At 35.4% G+C, this 23,209-nt stretch overlaps 3 protein-coding genes across 5 annotated transcripts in view; 2 read left to right on the top strand and 1 right to left on the bottom strand.

Moving 5' to 3' along the window:
- On the top strand, window positions 282-4,714 carry LOC109725350 (uncharacterized CRM domain-containing protein At3g25440, chloroplastic). Its single transcript, XM_020254506.1, has 4 exons — window positions 282-615; window positions 2,086-2,389; window positions 2,990-3,397; window positions 4,163-4,714. The coding sequence occupies exons 1-4, from the start codon at window positions 359-361 to the stop codon at window positions 4,670-4,672; spliced, it is 1,479 nt and encodes a 492-aa protein (XP_020110095.1). The 5' UTR covers window positions 282-358; the 3' UTR covers window positions 4,673-4,714.
- Window positions 6,122-10,894, top strand: LOC109725372 (gamma-secretase subunit APH1-like). Its single transcript, XM_020254532.1, has 6 exons — window positions 6,122-6,291; window positions 7,186-7,341; window positions 7,474-7,559; window positions 8,724-8,849; window positions 9,545-9,672; window positions 10,409-10,894. Exons 1-6 carry the CDS (start codon window positions 6,179-6,181, stop codon window positions 10,550-10,552), a joined length of 753 nt encoding a protein of 250 aa, XP_020110121.1. The 5' UTR covers window positions 6,122-6,178; the 3' UTR covers window positions 10,553-10,894.
- The window catches only part of LOC109725782 (transcription factor IIIB 60 kDa subunit), a 13,492-nt gene continuing 5,624 nt past the window's right edge, over window positions 15,342-23,209 (bottom strand). For all 3 annotated transcript variants that reach the window (XM_020255133.1, XM_020255134.1, XM_020255135.1), the window contains 10 exons: window positions 20,690-20,770; window positions 18,442-18,600; window positions 18,198-18,353; window positions 17,914-17,995; window positions 17,320-17,426; window positions 17,149-17,229; window positions 16,944-17,036; window positions 16,575-16,664; window positions 16,451-16,498; window positions 15,342-16,006 (listed from right to left, as the gene is read on the bottom strand). In XM_020255133.1, coding sequence (XP_020110722.1) covers window positions 15,797-16,006; window positions 16,451-16,498; window positions 16,575-16,664; window positions 16,944-17,036; window positions 17,149-17,229; window positions 17,320-17,426; window positions 17,914-17,995; window positions 18,198-18,353; window positions 18,442-18,600; window positions 20,690-20,770 — 1,107 coding nt within the window. In that variant the 3' untranslated portion in view covers window positions 15,342-15,796. The remainder of the gene's footprint in view (window positions 16,007-16,450; window positions 16,499-16,574; window positions 16,665-16,943; window positions 17,037-17,148; window positions 17,230-17,319; window positions 17,427-17,913; window positions 17,996-18,197; window positions 18,354-18,441; window positions 18,601-20,689; window positions 20,771-23,209) is intronic.

Below are 23,209 nucleotides of genomic sequence, written 5' to 3'. Positions count from 1 at the left end.
AAATAAATTTGCTAGGAGTATTATACAACAATTGTGTCCGGGTAAATATAATAAAATTTAAATATATTGGATAAAATTGTAGTTCAAAGATCAAATAAATGGTGCATCAACAGAAATGCTCTGTCAAAGTCCATCCTATCAGTATTGTATCTATTTCAGAATTGAGGGGCCTATTTCAGAATTGTCTATAGTTGAGGGGGTCTCCTCACACTGCAATTACCAAAACTAGAATTCGAGGGTTACGTTTCAAAGTTGCTATAGTTGAGGGGCCTCCATACAATTTTACCTTAACCCTTCTTCTTCCTCCTCCTCCACTCTATCGTCCTCAGAAGCAAACACCATCTCAGCTTCGTCGTTAATGGCGAGACGTTTCCCCTCGCTTCTCCGACGCGCGTTTCCTCCTCCTTCTCCGCCTCCTCTACGAGCCTACCTCGTTTCCCCCCGTTTCCTCACTCCCCATTTTCCCACTCGCCACGCGTTTCCCTTCCCCGAGGACTCCGATCGATCGAACCCCCAAAATACTTCGTGGGTTTTGAGGGATTCGATTCATAATCTCGAAAATATTCGTCCTTTCCGCGCAAATTTGCACCTTGGATCTCTTACTACATCCCCAAGGTAAGCAACAAAAAAAAGGAAATAAAAAACCCCACCTTTTTGTGTTTTTTTTCTTTTATTTCCATTACATTTATATTGGAGTTATTTGCTTCATTTTTCCTATACCTAGTAGTGTAATACTGTAATTAGGCCTTTAAAAAAAAAAAAAAAAGGATTTTTAGGATTGAATATGTTGTTTAATGATCTACTTTAGTTGAATTTGCCATAACTAAGGTATAATTGAATCATTTGTGCTCCATAGCTTCATATTAGTTCCTTTTTAGTTCTTTGAGTCATTTCAACAAACACCTTATATGCACATTAAGTGCACCCACCGTGAGGTGGATTTTTGGCTTCATTTGAAGATGCGGCAAAATAACTTGATAGATAGAGTCAGTAGCTGGTGTTCGTCGGCCACCGACTTGTTTAATCGCAATCATTCCCGTGAATTTGCAGCGACGATAAGAGTTTGTGATTGATTTGGTAGTTTAAATGGTATATACTTGGTTGTTATATTTACATACTGTTGTATATCGATAATGTTGTTACTTTATGTATAGATTAAATTGATTTTGCGGCATGTCGGAGTTGATTAAGCTCCTACAATTTTCAATACTTTCTATGAATATGCCCACCGAAGGGACAAAAACATGTTAAACTTGGTTTGATTTGATTAATCATTCTTACTCTTCAAAAAGCCTACAACCCACTTTCCTAGAATGACCAACACATTTAACATTATAAATCTTTTTATCCGACTACCATCTCTTTAAATTAGCCTATAAACCCTAAATCCTAAATCGTAAAGAAACTTTATGTCGAGGACACTGCATATAACGATCCAATCCACTAGCACTAATAACTCATTGGGTAGAAACCACTGGCTAAAAATGCTTAAGCCCAGTTATTAGTATTAGAGTCTCTAGTACTTAAATTTCCAATCATAATCCTTTTTCCTATCCGATGTACGACTATTGGGGCGTTACACTGCATCTCCTCTTTTAGAATTATTCTTTTTTAATCTCCCACTACCTCTCTTTTGGCATTGTTGTGCGATAGGATACCTACACTCCTCGATGGTTTTTGTCTCAAAGAGCTTTTAAATAGAGGTAAAATGCCTCTTCTTAATAGTGTACTATGTGATCTATGCGTACAACACCAAACTCGTGCGGATAAATCAATATTTCAATTGATCCCAACATCCACCTTGACACCCTCATCTGCACAATCTCATATTTGGCTCATTTCACTTAGTTTAAAATGCGCCTAGAACATCAATCATGTGCCATTACCAGTTGCTTTCCTTTCTCTAATCTTCGCATCTAGCATGTTTTTGTGATTTTAATCTCATTTTCTTCTATAAAGAGCATTTTAGAAATTGTGATTCTTATTCTATTATAGATAAACCAAAGATCATTTTTTGTACCTTAAATAAACTTTTTATGTTTTCTTTCAATAATTTTATTGTCGAGAAATTTTATATTTTCGCAGTACTTCTAACTTGCCGTACAAGATTTTCAATCAAGGGCTTGGGTTTCTCAACAATACGAATAAGTTTTATGTCAATAGTTGGTGTTGTATGCATACGAGCCGATATTTTTGCAACACGGCCGAAATTGTAGCTCAACCGCAAGAAAATAGTGGAAATATGGAGTCTGGTAATGCTAAAGCGAAGAGGAAAAAGTTGAAGGGGAAGCGTGCGGTTGTAAGATGGTTAAAATTCTTCAGATGGAAAAAGAAAAAAGAGTATGAACGAATGACTACGGAAGAGAAGATTCTGTACCGACTTAAAAAAGTAAGCGGTAATTTGTGTTATTTTATTTGATTAAATGTCGCTTTGTTTAATGATAAAAAAGAATCGAGCTCCTGCCACGAAGAACATAATATATTTTTTTTTATTCTGTATCATTGTAGTAGTTTTAGAAAATTTCTAAGCCCTACACGTTTGCTATGCCGATATCTAAACTAATGATTTACCAATTACCATTGTATGTTGTCTTGTTGTTCTACGGGTTTATTGCAAAAGTTTCCACCTTTTTCAGATTCTGCACTTTCGATCCTTTTTTTAAAATTTTTATGCGATCTTCGGTTAAATCAGAAAATTTGGATATTTGTAGCCGCAATAGGATTATTAATTTTTCTAATACTAGTTGTGGAGCTAATCATTTTGATTAAACGCGCGACATTGTTCTCCGAGGAGTTAGAACATTAAAGAAACACCATATAGGTCCAATATTTTGTTGAAATTAGTAACTTCTCGTGATATATGCTTTACCGAAATTCACCACGAAGTCTCACTAAATTGCTTATTTTCCAGTTTATTTTGTGATTGTGATAATTATTCTATGAAAATCTGAAATATTGATTATATTTCTACACTTTGGTTTCTGGAAAGGCGCATAGGAAGGAGCAACGACTAGCCGAGGCGCTGAAAAAGATCGAGCCGCCCGATCCGTCGGAACCCACTCACGACCCGGAAATACTCACCCCCGAAGAACACTTTTATCTTCTTAAAATGGGCCGCAAATGCAAGAACTACGTGCCGGTGGGAAGGCGCGGGATCTTCCAGGGGGTGATTCTCAACATGCATTTGCACTGGAAGAAACATCAAACCGTGAAAATCATCGTGAAGACGTTCACGCCCGAGGAGGTGAGAGAAATCGCCGTGGAGTTGGCGAGATTAAGCGGAGGGATCGTTCTCGATATCGTCGAGGAGAATACGATAATCATGTATCGGGGCAAGAACTACGTGCAGCCGCCCACAGAAATAATGTCCCCAAAGGTTACTCTTTCTCGGAAAAAGGTATGCTCCCCCCTTTTCTAATCATGTACACTCTTTGATATTTCTCGTGCTTTCGCTCATCGGATACATATTGAGGGATGTGTACACCGAATAAAGATGCAAGCCCGCATGATTGGCTACACACCTTAATCCAATTCGCATCGATACGCAAAAAAGTGATCTTAAAGTAGGTAAAAACGTATAGAATTTACTTGAACTATGGACTATTTTGGTTTTGCTACCCAACCTTTCCATTCGTTTGATTTGAGTCGGCCGGCAGTTACTTTGACTTCAAAATTTGCATTCGTCGTTTATCTTTATAGGTTTAGTGAGTATATATTTCACGCAATTCTTGTAACTACAAATTCATTAAAGTAAGTAATTGACTTAAATTTTAAAGTCAAAGACTGCTGATTGACTCGTATTGAATAAATTGAAATCAAAATTGTCCATAGTTCAGATAAATATGCCTTTTTTTTAACACAAAAAAAAGAAAAAAAAATGCTATTTCATTGAATTGTGAAAACGGAACACTTTGTTATGCGTGCTTTTACGTAATTGATGCATGGTATTGAACTAATCCTTTTGAAACTGTGCGTCGATGTTGTAAAACGCGCGTAGGGAGATTCGGTCATGAAACTTGAATAAATGGACTAAAGTTGCTGAAACAGTTTCTTTTTCTGCAAAATGGCATGATCTATGATCGAAAGAGATACCGATCGTTATGATACTTATTTGTCGCTATGCAATCGGTAGAAAATTGATCGTCGCAATTTTATGTCGCAGGCTCTGGACAAGTCCAAATATCGAGACGCTCTCCGTGCCGTCCGGAGCAACATTCCGAGGCTTCAGCAGGAACTGACAGACCTTCAGCTGGAAATGAAACAGGAGGGGGAAAGTGAACACAGGCCAGCAAGCAAAGAAGAAACTGCTTCTGCGAAAAGCCCAGAGCTTCTCGAGAAGTCGGAAGCCGAAATCTCCGACCTCATCGACTCTGATGACTCTTCGACGGAGTCTGTTACATTCTCGGAATCAGAAGATCTGTCAGACATCTTCGAGACCGATTCCGAGGGGCAAACGCAGGACGAGCTGGACCGACCTTTGTATCTGGATATCGTGGAGAGGTTTCCATCGCAAAATGATGGCGAGGCCGAGGATTTCGAGGAGCACCTGCGGAAAATTGCTTCGGTCGCGAAAACCGGCGATTCGACGCAGAGAGAGCTAAAAGCCGCGGATTTAGATGAGGTTGATAGGATCTTCTTGAGAGCTAGCTCATTGTTGAAGAACAAAAGATGATGTTTAATTCATTGATTGTAAAATAAACAACACTTTTTGATATCTTATTGTTAAAAAAAAAACTAAAATATAGAAAACCTTTTCGTAAATATCCTTTTTTTTTCCCCTGATTTTAAAAACTTTATTTTTACCTTCTTAAAATTTTAGAAATATTTTTAGTGGGTTATCAGGTTAATGGACAGGACGATATAATCAAATTATCTTTATTTATTTTTTTTAAAAAATAATTTTTTAATTTATTTTTATTATTTTAAAAATATTTTTGATATAAATTATAAAAAAATGATGGAATAATGATGGAATTTTGACGGGGGATGCTAAATGCATTAAAGTGAATTATTTAAGCGGTGGGTTTTTAAAATTTACAAAGAAATTTTATGTATTTTAGCAACCACAGAAAAAAAAAAAAAAATCCTCTTTTGGTTCTCTATACTTAATGCAAGAGAATCCACTACTTTTTTCCAAATTGCAAGTTGGTACTTAATTTTTGTTTTAATCAGAAATTTGTACAAGTGCATGACCTCATCAATTCTCTCTCTCTCTCATCTAACTCACCATTTTATTTATTTATTTTTGTTAATATGGGGGATGTAATTGCAAGAGCAAAGCTAAAATACTTTTAGTAGTAAATTAATATGTGTACTTCCGCATTTTCTTTTAATATATTATTATTAGCCGAATCGGCTATCAAGCCGTTAAATATAATATGGAGTATTTGAACTTCTCACGAATCAAATTTTGAGATTTTGTGGCGTCATTTATTTGGCGATCAAGTGATTTTAAATTTACCTTATTTTAGTCCTTAAAATTTGTCGATTTTGATACAGAGACCGGCAGATAATGTTGAAAAATTAAAAAAAATTTAGTTTTTATGAAATTTTAAATAAGTTTTTAGAAATGGTTTCTGAGTATTAGTTATCCCACTCCATTTCGTCTGAACGAAGTGGTAAATAAGAACAAAAAAATATACAGAGAAATTTAATTTGTCTTTAATCCGTGCTGATCCGCTAAGTAAACAAGCGAGAGGCAGGGGACGCCTTTTTTTTTTGATCTATCTCGATCCGTCAAAAATTTGTCAAAAATGTGCCCGATACAGCCCAAATGGAATAAATAGCGACAAAAAATATGATTAAAATTAACTTATCTCAAATCTTCATGCTCAATAAAAAATTGAGCGGGAGACAGGGGGGACCCCTCCCGCCCCCATAACTGCCCCGTTCGCACATCCGACTAATTTTAGGGAAAAGTATTACATTTTAGACCCTCTGCAATATTTTTCTTATTTTGCAACTTCGCCCCTGTATTTTCTCACCTTAGACTCTGTAGCCTCTTTGTAGTTTGTAATTGTATCCCTCGACCTTTTAACGAACAGTGTAAACTATTGTTTTTTTTTTTTAAAAAAAAAAAATCAACATACTCGCAACATTCTCTCTCTAGGGCTCTCTCTCTCTCTCTCTCTCTCTCTCTCTCTCTCTGCGCCGCCGAGCGCCGCCGCCGTCGCCGGAGATGACGGCCGCGGCGGGGCTGGGGTACGCTCTGATCGCGCTCGGCCCCGCGCTCGCCCTCTTCGTCGCCGCCATCGCCCGGAAACCCTTCCTCATCCTCACCCTCCTCTCCAGGTTCCCCATCCATCGATCGATCGATCGACCCCAATAACCCCTTTTTTTGAATTTTTGATGGATTAATCACTTATCTTTCTCTAATCGATTGTGCATTTGTCGTGTTGATCTGTTTATCTTGCCCTAGGAACTATTAGCTAGGGTTTTAGAGGAATGATTGTAGTACATGATTGACTGATCTTGCAATTTAGTACCTGTTCCTGGAAAATCATGTTATCTCTGCAAAACATGAACTTTTGTTACGAATATGCCCTTATTTTAGGTTGGAGGTTTTGAATTAAGAGATTAATTTCTACAAAGAGGGGACTTTTCGCGCTTTGGAATGGCTTGAAATTCATGTAAAAAACTGAATTTTCGAAGCTTATAGTTTAAATTTGGGATTTTGCATGGTTTAATGTAAATAGGGACATGAACAATTTTGTGAGCAAAGTATAGATAGTCCCCATAGGCTTGTACTATCCTGGTATCGCAATTTAGTTCCTGAACTTTTTGCTTTAGTACTTTAGTCCCTGATCTTTCTCATTTATTGGAATTTCATTCTTGAGCTTCGTTAGTCTACTGTAAAATGATAATTTCACCTTTTCTCCTGTAAAATGACTCTCTTGTTTTATTGAAAGGAAACAGTGCTAAAAAGGTCAAATTATAGGAAAAAGTCGTGTGATTCGAGGGATCGAGTTGCATTATATATTTATATGAGAAAATTCAAGAACTATCGTGTTTAAAGTGAAATATTTGGATAGTACAGTAACTATCCATACATTTTTCCCTAATTTCATATACGTATATGTTATGTTATTATTTTTATTTATGAACTTATGAGGTGGCAATTTTGACAAAATTAGGAATCATTTGAGGTAAAAGAAAATGCTAATATGAATTCCATGCTAAATGCAGCATGCTATTTTGGCTCGTAAGTCTAATAATCCTTTCGGGAGTGTGGAGGGGGTTTCTTCCTGTGAGGTCTTCATCATGGTGGCCGTACGCGATTCTGATCATAACCTCCGTTGGTTTCCAAGAAGGCATCCGTCTCGTATTCTGGAAGCTTTACAAGTAGGTCAATATTTTACTATTTGAAGGTGTGGTAGTCCCTTTACATGGAGTTTCATATGGAAATTTTGATTTTTATTATTTTAAGTCGTTGTGTTTTAGACCTTAGGGTTTTGTTTCGTGAGAGTTTGGCAGGAAGATGGAAGATATGTTGGATGCTTTCGCTGATAGAGTATCTAAGCCCCGTCTTTTTCTGACTGATAAGATGCAAATCGCCTTAGGTAAGCTATACTAGATGCCCATTGAGTTATCTGTATTGTTTCTGTTGGTTGAATGGCATATGAGTTTATATGATAGAAGCATTTGCTATAACTAGAATCATGTATAAAAATCAAGTCTTTTTACCATGCTTACCTAATTTTAATTTCATAACAAGATACTAGAGCCTTAACATGCAAAGTAACTATGAATATAGCCAATGGAATGCACTAGATCTCCATATATGTAATTATAGAGATTCAAATTATCCACCATTTCATTTTCATGATGCACCTCACCTTGTTTATCTATGTGCCATCAACTATTGAGCGTTTACTCAGTTTTGAGATTTATCTGACCAGCTATTAGCTTGGTTGAAACCTTCTTAGAAATGGTGCTGCATTTTGAAGCAAATTTTGAAACCTTCTTAGAACTGGTGCTGCATTTTGAAGAAAATTTAAGCAAGGGAATTCCATTTGTGAAACCTAGATGGGTATTTCAATTTTTTGTAGTTCGAGTCATGCAACCGGCGAGTGAGCTCTAATGTTTCTCTTTAGGATATCTGTTAGTGAGCTGTGCCGGAAGCTAACTTGAGTATTTCGGGCTATGGCCTCACTCTGACCACAAAATATCGTGGGCCAGCCCAGGCTTGATCAGTGATATGATTTGGGTTTTCACTATATTTTATGCCTGCTTACCCGTCCACTTCAAGCTAAGTAGTTCTGCGCTGAATACAAAGATCAACGAGGCTCAAACCCAATCAGTTTTGGGACTAATTAACCTGTCAGCAGTTCAGTTTTTAGACATTGAGTCGGAGGTATTTTGGTCACCACATTGATGACTTTTTTGCTTTGGTACACTTAGTTAATTTAATAACTATGGAGAGGATGTAATCTACAGTTCAACTTTGAAATTGCATACATGAATTACAGTAATAAGCAACTCAGGCAACAATGAATTTCATTATCATCGTAATATATTTTAGAGCGTCATCTTGTGGGAATGGAGATATGTGGAGGAAGATAGACTTTATTAAAGGCTTGTTTAGGTCATTAGATAACTAAAAATTCTTCAGTTTACACAATGATAAATTATCAGTGTCATGTTAATTGTCTTGAATCTTCCACCAGTTTCTTTGGTGGCAAAGTATATCTCTCTCTCTCATGAAGGTCATTTGATTCTTGCAGCTGGTGGTTTAGGTCATGGTGTGGCTCATGCCGTCTTTTTCTGCCTTAGTCTCTTAACTCCTGCATTTGGTCCCGCAACATTTTATGTCGACCGGTGCTCGCGCGTACCATTTTTCCTTATTTCAGGTTAGGCTTCGATCTCTTACCTTCTTTTTCAAGCTTGTTTTACTATGACATGTGTACAAATAAGAGCCTGCTTAGTGCTATTGAGACCCTTTTGCACTTATTTGTACACAAATAAGTGCAAAAGGGTCTCAATAGCACTAAGCAGGCTCTTGTTTTTCTGTTGTCTTTTCTACATTTAAGATGATTCTACAACTTTGATGCCTTTGATACACACACACAACAAAGAAAAAGAAAAAGAAAAAGAAAAGAATGGCACATCCCTTTTCCTCGCTAAAAATGCTAGGCTTGTGAATTATGGATTCGTTTCAGTTCTTTGCCCCACAGGCTCATTCAATTCCAATGTAACTTTTGAATCGCCTAATAAAACGAGGCTTACAAAGACAAAGTTCGTAGTGCCGCATTGAGCGTTAAACTCATGTTATTTGGGAAGAAAATATTCAGCGCATTTATGTTTTATTCAAGGAAACGTAGCAAAACTATCCTTCAGGATAGTCGTCTACACGTGCACCTCAATAACATGGAAAGCAGATCGAGTTTAAAGAAATTTCTGCCTAATACTGTGATGGTTATTTATTGCTGAATTAAAAGGGGAGAAAAAAAAAAAAGAAAGATCCAAGTTCAGTTTACATCCGTTCACCTTGCTCTATCTTGGAAATAACTTATTTCTTCTGTTTTTTTTTTTTTATTTGCTGCAGCCATTATCTCACTTGGATTTGTAATAATCCATACTTTTTCAATGGTTATTGCTTTTAATGGTTATGCTGAAGGGAAGAAAAATGATCAAGTATTTGCTCCAATCGTGCATATCATTGCCGCTATTATGGTAAGCAATATAACCCAGTGAGGAACATCCTTACTAAATCACAATATCACAGTGAATAAAACATCGACTGCAAATCTATTTGTCCTTGTAGTATATCTATTTTCACATAAAAGCCCAATAAAATCTACATTTTAGGGATAATTGCCTATATACTCCTCTAAACTTCGGAAATATCTTATTTATCCTTACTTTTGTTTTCCTTTCCAATATACCCTTCATATGTTCCTTTGTTATTCCAAAATACCCCTACAGTTATTATCCGTTAAGTTAACTTAGGTTAAATTTAAGTTAAATATCTACAACAGTTAAAAAAAATTTAAAAAGCCACTTTTGCCCTTAACTTAAGGGCAAATAAGAAATGTTGGTGATGGTAAAAGGGTATATTTGAAAAGATTAAAAAACAAAATATTTTTTGTGCCCCTAATTTAAGGGCAAATAAGAAAAGTCGGTGCTTGTAGAAGGGTATATTTGAAAGGGCAAAATAGTAATTTCATAGAAATAACAGAGTTTATTAACATATATTAACTCTAGGAGTATATTTGAAATAGGTTAGAACGTAAAAAAGGTATTTTCAATATTAGCCTTCTAAGAGGGGTAAATCAGAAAGTCGAAAACTTTTCAGGGGTATATAAGTAATCGCCCCTAAATTTTAATATCTATACCTGTCGATGTTGCAATATCTTCTGATGTTGGATGTATACACTAATGTTTGGCCAATTCTTTGATCTCATTTCAGACGCTAGTTAATCTCGCGCCTGGGGGATGCGTAATCGGCGTGCCTTTGCTCTGTTTCGCAGCTGCTGTGACCTTGCAATACTGCTGGAAGATGGTGTGGAGGAGACTGACCGAGCAGCACAACATGCAAATCCCCAATAGCTAGCAATCATCCTGTTCTTCAAGATTCCAATGGCCGAATCTTTGGAATGTTATCGGTCGATGAATTAACACTTCACACAATTTATCAACACTTCGCACAATTTATCGTTATCACCAATTTTAGAAACTAGAGGAAGAAGGCCCTCTTTGCAGAATATTTTCTTGTAGGTAAAAAAAAAAAAAAGAATTATTCTTTCTTTCTTTCTTTTGGTTTTGAACTACTATGATTGTGTGATGGAAAATTGCACATTATTGGAATGTGAGATCGACGAGCTTTTATTTCTAAGACAATGGTAAGTTATAATTGTGATAAACACTTCAATTTGATTTTTTTTTTTTTTCTTTTTCACTTAGGCTTGGATATTTATTTTGGGATAAAGTTTAATATAAATAGTCTCTGTACTATACCGAATTTTCCAAAGTTAACTGTGAACTCACCATTCCTTTTTTTTTTCTTGTTTGGTTTGGCACAAAGTGGCATGAGCTGAAAGTCTTGTTTCTTGATTTTTGACTTATGCTTTGATGGAATTCTGCTCCAGGAAGTGAAAGTGTATTGATTAATTTGTGTGTTTAATGTGAGGAGAGTCTTTTGTAGGAGAAGGTAGAGGGCATTTGAATGTGAGATCTCAGGATTCAGAAAATTCCATATATGTAAGGTATTAAGCTCTATACTAGAGAAGAAACCAAAGGGAGTTCTATCGATAAGCCACGTCGTTTTTTTTTAATATAGGTTCATGTAGGTGTATTAATTTTCTTTCACTCACTCACTCTCTTTTTCACACACGCTCTCTCTCTCCCTTTCGCATGGACTCTATTTATTTGCATCTCTCTTTCACAAAGGGGATGTATTTATCTCTTTTACATCTCTCTCTTATTAAAACTTTTATCTCTGTCTCTTTCTTCCCACTCTACAATTTTTTCTAATTCAACACACACACAAAGGAGCTTAGAAAAAAAAAAAATACAAAAAAAGAGAAGCAGTATGTGGGTATATTAATTTTCTCTCACTTACTCACTCTTTTTCATACGGGCTCTTTCTCCCTTTCACATGGGCTTTATATACTTGCATCTCTCTCTCACAGAAGGGGATGTATTTACCTCTTCCTTTCTCTCATTAAAACTTTCATATCTCTCTCTCTCTCTCTTCCCTGTCACTCTATAATTTTTTCTAACCCAACACATATACAAAGGAATTCAAAAAAAAAAGAATCACAAAGAGAAAGAAGCAGTAGTTCCATCGTTAAGCCAATTCGCTTTTATTTATATGAGTTTATGTGGATGTCTCGCAAACACTCTCTCCCTCTATCACACGGTCTCTTTCTCCCTTTCATATGGACTTTATATACTTGCATCTCTCTTTCACAGAATGGGATGTATTTATCTCTTTTTATATCTCTCTCTCTATTAAAACTTTCATCTCTCCCTCTCTCCTCCCTCTTACTCCACAATTTTTTTTAACCCAACACACACACAAAGGAGCTCAGGAAAAATAAAATCATAAAGAGAGAGAAGCAGTAGTACCATTGTTAAACCACTTCATTTTTTTTAGGGTAAACTTCAAATACCACTCCTGTGGTTTCGCACTTTTTTACTTTAATACCCTGTGGTTGAAAGTGTATCAAGTTAGTGTCATATGGTTTCATTTTTATCTTTTAGTCATCTTCTCCGTTAATATTTTGTTAAATTATATACAAAAAACTTCAGATACCCAACCTAAGTTTATTGAATATTCACTTTAGTATTCTCTTGTTTTAACTTTGTCATTGATTTAACGAAAAAAATTAGTAGAATCGATAAAAAAAAGATAAAAATGAAACCACAAGGCACTAAATTGATACACTTTAAACCATAGGGTACTAAAGTAAGAAAGTGTGAAACCACAGGGTTGGTATTTGAAGTTTTTCTTTTTTTTTTAATATGAGTTCATGTGGATGTATTAATTTTTTCTCACACACACTCTCTCTCTCTTTCACACGCACTCTCTCTCCATTTTACATGGGCTCTATATACTTGCATCTTTCTCACAAAAGAGGATATATTTATCACGTTTACATCTCTTTCTCTTTCATTAAAACTTTCATCTCTGCCTCTCTCTTCCGTCTTACTTTACAATTTTTTCTAACTCAACACACACACAAAGAAGCTCAGGAAAAAAAAATCACAGAGAGAGAGAAGCTGTATATGGGTGTATTAATTTTCTCTCACTCACTCACTCACTCTCTCTTTCACACGGGATATCTCTCCCTTTCACATGGGTTCTATGTACTTGCATCTCTCTCTCTCACAGAAGGGGATGCATTTACCTCTTTTATATATATCTCTCTCTCTCATTAAACCTTTCATCTCTCCCTCTCTCTTCCTTTCACTCTACAATTTTTTCTAACACAACACACACACACATAAAGGAGTCCTGAAAAAAAAAAATCACAAAGAGAGAGAAGCAGTATGTGGGTATATTAATTTTCTCTCACTCACTCACTCTTTTTCTCTTTCCCATGGACTCTCTCTCCCTTTCACATAGGCTCTATATACTTACATCTCTCTCTCACATAAGGGAATGTATTTACCTCTTTTACATCTCTCTCTCTCACACTAAAACTTTTATCTCTCCCTCTATCTTTCCTCTCACTCTATAATTTTTTCTAACCCAACACACATACAAAGGAGCTCAGAAAAAAAAAAAAGTCACAAAGAAAGAGAAGCAGTAGTTCCATCGTTAAGCCACGTCGTTTTTTTTTAATATGAGTTTATGCGGGTGTATTAATATTTTCTCACTCATTCTCTCTCTCTCTTTCACACGGGCTCTTTCTCTCTTTTATATGGGCTCTATGTACTTGCATCTCTTTCTCTCAATAGAAGGGAATGCATTTATCTCTTTTACAACTCTCTTTTATTTTAAAACTTTCATCTCTTCCTCTTTCTTCAACCCAACACATACACAAAGGAGCTGAAAAAAAAAAATCACAAATAGAGAGAGAGAAGCAGTAAAAGGGTGGTAACGAGAGAGAGAATTTGTTTGCTCCCTATGTTTTGCCTATTTTTTATTACAACTATTTTAAGATGTTTTTGCATTAAAGGCTTGCTTACATTTAAGTTTTTTGAATGAAATTTTTCTCTACATTGTTTTGATTTGGTGAAGATAAAAAGTTTATCAAAAAACGGTGTGCCTTTTTTAAATCTGAAGTTTTAGTTCCTGTGGATATATTATTTTTTTCTCACTCTCTCTCTATTTTATATGGGCTCTCCTTTCCTTTTACATGAACTCTCTGTACTTGTATCTCTCTCTCACAAAGGAGGTGTATTTACCTTTTTTATATCTCACTCTCCTCTTTAAAACTTTCATCTCTCCATCTCTCTCTTTCCTTTCTCTCTACAATTTTTTCTAAACTCGTCTGGAGAGTTTAGTGGTGGTGGTTGAGGCCCAATACACACATAGGAGCTTGAAAAAAAAAAAACACAGAGAGAGAATTAGTAAAATGAAATGGTGGTAAAGAGAGAGTCGATTGGTTTGCTCTCTTTTTTTTAAAAAAAATTATTTTAAGCTATTTTTGCATTTAGGGCCCGGCTAAATTTTATTTTATTTTTTGACAAAATTTTCTTCTAAATTTATTTTAATTTGGTGAAGAAAAGGAATTTATCGAACATCGTCGATAGTAGCAGCGGAGGGCACAGAGGGAACGACTTGGTGGTGGCGTGGTTTTTTTTAACCCTTTCTTCAAGTTATACTGCTACCTTTTTTTCCTTTTTTTTTTCTTTTCTTGGTAGCAGCGTTTGTCTTGAATGGTTTCTTTATATATCTTTGTAAATCAATTTTGATGTGAGAATATTGAAATTTGATTTGAGTTTATTGGCCCTTTTTGCTTTTAGTTGGAAGACCTCTTGACAAAGCAAACCAGAAAGGAAATAGTATTATTATGTAATCTAGAGTAAATTAAGTTATCTTTAGTACCTTTCTTTATTTCCTTTAGTTTTTTGATAGATTGTTAGTTATTATTACTTTTGGATTTCAGCTTTCTTTTAATCTTTTGGCACAATTGAGATCTCAATTCTTTTTTTTATTTTTTTTCCCTATAGGAGGTGAAGAGGCGGTATATACTCAGAAAGATTAGAAGTGTTGTCAATTGAGTTTATGCAGTGAATTGTAGAGTGGTCTCATCTTAAAAAACTCTGGACCGACACAATCAGTATAGAAATTGGATGCCATTTTCCCAGTAGCCGTGATGTACTTGAATTCGAAGATGAACTTAAACTTCAAGAACTAACATTATACACGCTGAGAACTACTGACTTGACCAGAAAAAAAAAAAAAAAATCATTATGTCTCTATGTTGCCCCTGCAGATAAACTCAAATTAGTTCCTGACGTGATTAGCTCGCCGAAACGCGGAACATTACACTAGCAATAGAATTAAACCTCTTAACCCGATTATAATATATTGAATGATGATTACACCCAAAAGATTAAAAGAGTTAAGCATACTAAGACTAGAGTAGGCTTATGCTTGTTACATTAAAGCTATTACGCCAAACCAAGCATGTCATAAACACTAATAACCAACATTTTTTCCAAATAGAATTACAAAAGCCATTAAATAAGAGAAAATAGTGGCTTTTCTTCTGATGAGGGACTAAAGTGCAATATGCAATGTTGAGGAACTAAAATAGATTTAATTAGGGGTCCCAAAAAAGGAATTAAAAGAAAAGAAAGATGGTTCAGGGACGATGTAGTATCAAATAGATCAGAAACTATTCAACAATAGATCAGAATATGAAAAATGAATAACTCCACTTTTCAAAGATTTGTACATTCAAATTTAAAATGTATTATTATCCAACAAACACAAAAGAAAAAGAAAACTATTTATGCACATCGACACTCCAGACGATAATTATACATCGTGTCGCCTTCGAATAGGCCATCTCTCACTGCGATAAATAAAGAAACGAAAAACATATAGTGTCATAAGGGAGGATCTCTAATCTACATTCTCAATACTGCATTACAAGGACGACGGCGACAACAGTCTCGAGAAATTTGAAGTTATCTGTAAAAGCCTCCTTTCTTTCGTTCGTCAGGCTTTAAATGAAGAGCAGCAGGTTTCGCAGGCGGAAGCTTTTCCAGGAAAGCCTGCTTTCATTCTCAACCTCTCGTAGATTACACTCCACTTTTTTGAGTAATCAAACAGCTAAAATCGCCAATCCCTCGATACTTCAACTTCGTCGCAAATTTCAGACCGCTCATTGAGTAGCTAATCGTTTTCATCGAAATCAAAGTTCTCGGTGTACGCATAGTCTTCATCGCCGTTCTCGTAATAGTCATCAAATGCTTCGGCCTCGCCATCATTTCCTACATCTCCGCCGTCGACCGCTTCGTTATTCTCGGTAGCGCCATCGGTGTCGCCAAATTCATCGAGAGGATCTGGAGCGGATTTTTGTTTCTTCCGGTTGTCTTGGTCAGACTGTTTGGGAAAAGGATAAGACAAATAAGAATGTATCGGCGTACTAGTTCTGGCCTTGGTCCTATGCCTACTGAAAACCTATGCTGACGAAAGCTGAAACAAAAATCACTTGCATGCTGGACGCTTCTAAGTATCTCATGCTCGAACTCGAGTTATTTCGACATTACAATATCATAAGCAGCAAAAATGAATAAATCAACGAGCTCAAATAATATGATAATAGGACCTCAGATAGAGGAGATCTTATAAGTTATAACATGGAAAAAATCTGAGCCAATTCCTCATTGTTTCATGCACTCATGTACGATAACTATAATCCTTAACACCATGCACTCATGTACGATAACTATAATCCTTAACACCAAACGCAAAAATGATCACCTCTATAATAGTGCATTAGGAAAAAATAAATACATGAATAAATGAAAAGAAAATAAAACTTACGGTATATAACCCCTCAACTGCTCCCATGTTGATTTTCGACCCAAAACCCTGCAAGTAAAGTTGAATTTCATGTTAAAACTTGAGGAAAGAGAATACAAAAAGCCAAGAGCTCAAGAAAACATACCTTTCTTTTCAGCATGTTGCACGTTGCTTCGAAAGGAGTCCGGGCAGGAGCGGATTTCTTACCATCTTCAGTTCGCCTTTGTTTTCTTTCCTGCAAAAGTGCTCCGCATTTTACGAGCGATAACACATGCAAAAGCTCATTGATACTTAATGTAGAATTAAAGGAACGCTCAAGGGGAAATTGGTTAACTTTTAATAGATTTTCAAAGGGATGTGTATATCCCTCTATCTACAAATTTTAGAAAAGAAGCATTACAGGTTGCTGCATCTTAAATCTACAGGGAAGACAAAAATTAATCTAATACAAAGAAAGGAGCAGAAAACAAGATAAAGTCAAGCTTAATTAGAGCACGATGAGTTTTTCTGTTACCTTCTTGGCTTTCTTTTCCTGAGCGCCATCAGAACTGTTTACAAAATCTTCCAGTTCTGCTGCTGCCGCAGCAGCTTCCTTTGCTGCTTGTTCCTGTTAAAATTCACAATAGATTAATAATTAAATAATGGTAGTTAAATCACATGCTGCGGAACAAACAAGAAAACTAGTAGATAATCAACAGTAGAGAAAATTAGCATAACACCTGGAGGTACTCTTTGTTCATGTCTTCCCAGATAATTTTCTTAAAATGCTTCTCCTCCTCATTGTGAAGGTATCCATCCACCTAGAAAATTTAGAGCATTAACATTATAAAAGCTCTTTGACTGATCAAAGAAGCTAAAAACGAAAAAGAAAAGGTAATAAGATGGCACACCTCTGCATCATCAATGTCAGAGAAGGTTTCTGGTTCATCGACTGCGGCTTCATTCTGATCCTGCGATTCGTTTTCACTTTGAGCAGATGCATCAACAGTCTCATGACCTGCAAAAAGCGCACTTGATGTAAAACATGGATAACCCTTTGTACATACGTACATCCGGACGTGATATACATTCATATTCATATATGTGCATGAAACTAAAAGCAAGGATTTAAGTGCCCATTGGCACGGGTCGTATCCATCGTGTCATATCGTGCCAATAAGATATCGGTACAATACAGCCCCCGTACCGATTGCACAGCTCAAAATTATTTTTTCTTTAAATTAGTAAATAATTTTCTCAATAAATTTCAAAATATTTGATAAAAATACATAAGAAGCAATTAGAATATTTAGTTGCTTAAAGAAATAAATATTTTATGCCATTAAGTATCAGTACATATGTATTCTTTTTGATTGGCACGCATCGACACGGACCGGCACGCACCGTGTCGGTAAGTTTTCAACACGACCGCGTGCCACGACACTTAAATCCTTGATTAAAAGGACATTTTTCATGTTATGGTTAAGGAAATCAAACCAACTCACCAGGACTTTCAGGACTTCTAGATTTTTGCGACTCATTTCCAGATTTTTCTGATGTAACAGTTGATTTATCTCCATTCTCACCCTGAAAAAAATGTTGTAAATATATGTTATACATACAAAGCCTAACAATTCAAATACTATAAACATCATCAAAGTAGGAAGGTCCGGTTCAACATGGCCTATAGTTTTAGCAGTTTAAATCAATCGACAAATATATTTGTCCTTGGAAGAGATCTAAAGAAACAAAATATAAAATTGAATATCGCGAGAAGCTCGTGACATACATGAACAGGACTATTTTCCGCGTCAAAAAGCTCAGTGTTAAGACCAGATTCTTTCATTTTTGCCTCCTTTTTGGCTGCTTCCATCCTAAGTCTTTCCGCACGCTGGAAGGCCGGCGGTTCAGAACCTCCCTCTAGTCCTCCTGATATTTTAATAAACTGTAAAGACGATAAATAGTAAGCATCCCTAATTACGCTGCTGATTCTAATATAACTATAAATGTAGAAAAGAAGGGGAAAAAATTACTTTATTATAACATTTCCTACAAAGTCCATGGGCAAAATGGTGCTCGTTGCTATCCTTGTTGCTATCCTTGTGCTTGCAGAGGACTTCTCCTGGTTTCGGTAAATTATTCGAATAAGACTCTCTTTCGAGTTCATCGGCCCTCATTAAGAACTCTTCAATCTACAGAGAAGACGAGACCAGGGCTGAGTTGCCGGAGGCTAGATAAAAGTGGAGAAAGCATATAACAGTTTAAATTGATCAAGAACAAATAGAGCATAGCTCAATGCCAAGATCCTTCGAGGACCAAAAAGCATCGGGCAAATCTTTGCAATAAATTTATGGGTAAACTTCAATTTACCTCCCTCTGCTTTAGCGCTTTTTTACTATGCCAACCTGTGGTTCGAAAAGTTAGTTACAATTAACAACCCTATAGTTTTATATTTATCTCACCGTAAGGGCCTACTTTTTAACAGGGTAGAAATGTAATACCTTTTGGAAACCCCAACATAGTAAAGTACAGGTTATAAGACGGTAAAACACTACACTGTATTGTCCTGTGATTTGCAAAAAAAATGACTTTTGCTATCTTGTTTGATGGTAGGTCCTTACGGTGAAAGAAGATAAAACCACATGAAAGTGAAGTGCAATTTTTTAAATCAAAGGGCAGCAAAGTGAATATGCTAAATTATAAGGGAGCAAATTGAAGTTCGCCTTAAATTTTTATTTGAGAACCTTAGTTGCCATACATGATTATCCATAAAAAGTTCCAATATGTAACTTTAATTATATGAGATATCTGATCATCACCGTTGCTAAAGAATGTGAAACAACCATCGTCTCAAAAAGCATAAGCTATCGGAGAACAGTGTTGTTATATTTTATACACAAGACTCCCCCTTACGTCTAGGCTTGGGATTTTTTTTTTTATAGGCCTAAGACGTAGACTTGAATTAATGAGAGTAGGAGTCCGATGGGATTCAAACTCAGAACCTATTGTTCTGATACCATGTTAGAGTATGTGAAACAATCATTGTTCTTCAAAAGCTTAAGCTATTAGAGAACGGTATTTTTATTTTTATACTTAACATGTTAAAGAATGTGAAACAACCGTTGTCCTTCAAAAGCTTAATTATTAGAGAATAGTGTTTTAATATTATATATTCAACACTCTCTCTCACATCAGCTTAGATGGCCCAAGACATGGACTTAACTTAAAAGGAAAAAAATTAATAATGATAGGAGCTTGGCGGGACTAGAACTCAAGACCTCCTACTGTGATACCATGTTACCCAAACGATTGATCTTTTGGGTAACATAGTATCAGAGTTAATTCTAAATCCCTTGGTTCTAAGGTTGTGGGTTCAATCCCTACTTTCAATATTTAACAGGTTAAATTTACGCATTATATTTAATAGGATAAATCCCTACCTTCTAGCTCACCGATCAATTTTAATGGGATAAATCCATCATGCACATGAGTCGGGGTGTTAATATACTTTCTGGGCCCATTTCCTACTAGATCTATCTTTTCAATAGAAAACATCTTAGCGCATCTCCTAGCTTATGATTTATCACCAAATCACCTCACATACGCAAATATGGATTTGACTACACTTGTAGCATCAAATAAGAATCTTAGGATCCACAATCATTGTTAAACCAAGTTGATGACCCACTCCATTGATTTTGATCTACATAACTGAAAGAAAAGATCTAGAAACAAAGAATCCTAATGATTAATGAGCTCTTGACTATGCACTTAAGTTGCCAAAAAGTGAATGACAGATAAATCACGGGTGCTGTAGAACATGTGATGGGGTTTTAATCAGAGAATCCATATAGATTAACATCATCCGTATCATTAAAAATGCAAACAAAATATTCGCCGATACTTGTCATATTCATCCTGAGGAGCCTTATATTGGATGATGATTATAATCATCCATTTTGTCCTCACTACCGTACAACCAAAAAACTACGACATAAATTAGTTTAAATGTTCTTTTACTATACCGGACAGTGTTGATCTTCAACTTAGACAAGTACGAAATCTATTGCAAAAGGCTTTAATACGTGTAGCACAAAGTTTTAAAAAGTTTAAAATACCAATCCACCTGTGATGAGCAACTTCTCTTGTATGAAAAGATATTAAATATTTGTTCCTCTGATACAGTTATGTAAGTCCTACTTTATCCGCCCCCAAGGCCCAAGTAAATTGCAGAAAAACATCTCCACTTAGATGGTCTCCAAGGACAAAAGAGACACTTACCGTCAAACTGCCAGACTCGGTATTTTCAAATTCAATCAAGCGTTTAGTTAATGTGGCTTCACAGACGTGTACAACAGTTACCTGATAAAGAAAAAGGGATTCGTTAATTTTACAAGGATAAATTTAAACTAGTAGCTTATAATAAAACCAAAACTTATTTACAGAAAAGAGCAATTCGCAACTAAATAGGATTATACTAGTCAACTGCTTGTAAAGCTCTAACCTAAAAAGGTAGCATCAAAATCTCTTAAAGTTCGCATAATACAAACTATAAGGAGCTAAACATAGCAAAAACAATTTCAAGGTAAGAAACATACATAACTTTTTTGAACTATGATATATTCTGAAATAGGCACATAAATTTTAGGGCCAAGATCCTATGTTGTAAGACGATTTTATAACAAAGAAGATCATGCAACTTTTCAGGTGACTAAAGAAGTAATTTTTAGTGTAGGATATCCTAGAGAAATAGAGTAACTACTAGTTCAACCCTAATCCAGCTAAGTCTAGAATGTAGAGAAAACCTGAAAAAAAAAAACACCATTATTCCAACCGATAACAAGTTACAACAGGCGATATTATTGATGCACATTGCCGCAGTTTTCATATCTCAGTGCAAAATTTAGAATATTTAAGGTACACCAATTAATAAATTGTAAATTAAACACGATCGAACAGAGGAACCAAACTATCACAAAGAATACGATCAAAATATTCATATATGAGCACATATAGACTTATCAAAAGAGGCTAAATAGTAATATATATATATATATATATATATATATATATATATAGAGTTGAGCTAGAATACTATCGATAGCAAACGGGCTCCGTTGCCACCCATTTGTTTTCGATGATGGAGCCTCCAAATTGACGATCGGCACCGTTGAACAAAAGGTTCAGGAAAGTTATCACATCTAGTTCAGATTGCCTCGTATAGATATATATATATATCTCGATCCGACCATATGATAGCCATCGTGCCTCCAGAGGCACGATGGTTCAACAAAAGTTAATACGCCGAAAATTTAGCTGCTAGTCGAGGCAATCTGAACTAGATATGATAATTTTCATAAACCTTTGATTTAAAGTATTAAAAAGCTGTAGTAAACCGATCACTAGTTTTCCAAGGTTTTAATTGTTAAAATTACCATCTATACTACGCAAAAATTCAAATTGCCACATCTTCATAGGTTTAATCTACTTTTAAATTATTTTTTAAGATGAATTGTAGTTATCGTTCTGGTTATGAAGGCTAAACTTTAAACTTAAGAAACAGTGACAAAAAATACTCTAAAAGTAAAAGTCGGCAAGTAAAAATCTGATGAGCAAACTAACCATTTACTGCGGCTTTTTAATACTTTAAATCAAAGGTTCATGAAAGTTATCACATCTAGTTCAGATTGCCTCGGCTAGCAGCTAAATCTTCGGCGTAGTAACTTTTGTTGAACCATCGTGCCTCCGGAGGCACGATGGCTATCATATGGTCGGATCGATATATATATATATATATATATCTTAATCCGATGATATGATAGATATCATGGGCTCGAGGCCATGATATCAGAACAAAAGTTAGAATCTGACAAGTTTAATTGCTAGGTGTGGCAATTTATACTAGATCCCATATACTTCAAGAATCCTTATTTTAAAATCCAAAAAAGCTGTAGCAAATGAATCATTTATTTAATACAGTTTTACCTGCCACCTTTAACTTATTAGAAATTTTAAACTCGTATCCTGAAAATTTAAGTTTTAGTTCTTACAATTGGAATTAGATCTTTCAAATTTCATAAAAGATAGTTTTAAACTTCTTTAAATCTAAGAAGATGTGGCAATTTGAGGTTTGAGCGGTATCATCGGTAACTTTTAACTGTTAAAACTTTACTAAACTAGTATTTCATTTGATACAGTTTTTTTAGATTTTAAAATAAAGATTTTTGAAATTTATGGGATCTAGTCAAAATTGCCACACCTAGCAACTAAACTTGTGGGATTCTAGCTTTTGCCCTGATATCATGGCCTCGGGGCCATGATATCTATCATATCCTCTGATCGAGATATATATATCTCTCAACTCGATCTTATGATAGCTATCGTTTGCCCGAGGCAACGGTGGGTAAACAAAAACTACTACTTCGGAGGTTTAGCTGCTAGCCGTGGCAACTTGAACTAGATATGATGAACTTCACAAATCTTTAGTTTAAAGTTTAGAAAAGCTGTAGTAAACGGATTACTAGTTTTCCAAAGTTTTAAACATTAAAATTATCAGCTATACTCCACAAAAGAGCAAATTGCCACATTTCTATAGGTTTAGTTAACTTAAAAACAATCTTTTAAGAAATTTGATAAATTTTGTTCTAGATATGAAAACTAGAACTAATATTTTGAGGATAGTAGTAAAAAATTTCTTATAAGTAAAAGTCGGCAAGTAAAAACACAGGTGAGCTATCTATTCTCTTGTTATAGCTTTTACATACTTTAAACTAAAGATTTGTGAAGTTCACCATATCTAGT

This window comes from Ananas comosus, linkage group 20 (genome assembly GCF_001540865.1).
Source record: "Ananas comosus cultivar F153 linkage group 20, ASM154086v1, whole genome shotgun sequence".
Classification (NCBI taxonomy): Eukaryota; Viridiplantae; Streptophyta; class Magnoliopsida; order Poales; family Bromeliaceae; genus Ananas; species Ananas comosus.
This window is presented reverse-complemented; position numbering and strand designations above follow the sequence as displayed.

Excerpts from the sequence above, each read along its gene's own strand:
- LOC109725350 (XM_020254506.1), top strand. The coding sequence starts at position 359 with ATGGCGAGACGTTTCCCCTCGCTTCTCCGACGCGCGTTTCCTCCTCCT. Across the intron at positions 616-2,085 it reads TCTCTTACTACATCCCCAAG|TACTTCTAACTTGCCGTACA; the intron begins GTAAGCAACAAA and ends ATATTTTCGCAG. Across the intron at positions 3,398-4,162 it reads TTACTCTTTCTCGGAAAAAG|GCTCTGGACAAGTCCAAATA; the intron begins GTATGCTCCCCC and ends TTTATGTCGCAG.
- LOC109725372 (XM_020254532.1), top strand. The coding sequence starts at position 6,179 with ATGACGGCCGCGGCGGGGCTGGGGTACGCTCTGATCGCGCTCGGCCCC. Across the intron at positions 7,342-7,473 it reads GTATTCTGGAAGCTTTACAA|GAAGATGGAAGATATGTTGG; the intron begins GTAGGTCAATAT and ends AGAGTTTGGCAG. Across the intron at positions 7,560-8,723 it reads TAAGATGCAAATCGCCTTAG|CTGGTGGTTTAGGTCATGGT; the intron begins GTAAGCTATACT and ends TGATTCTTGCAG.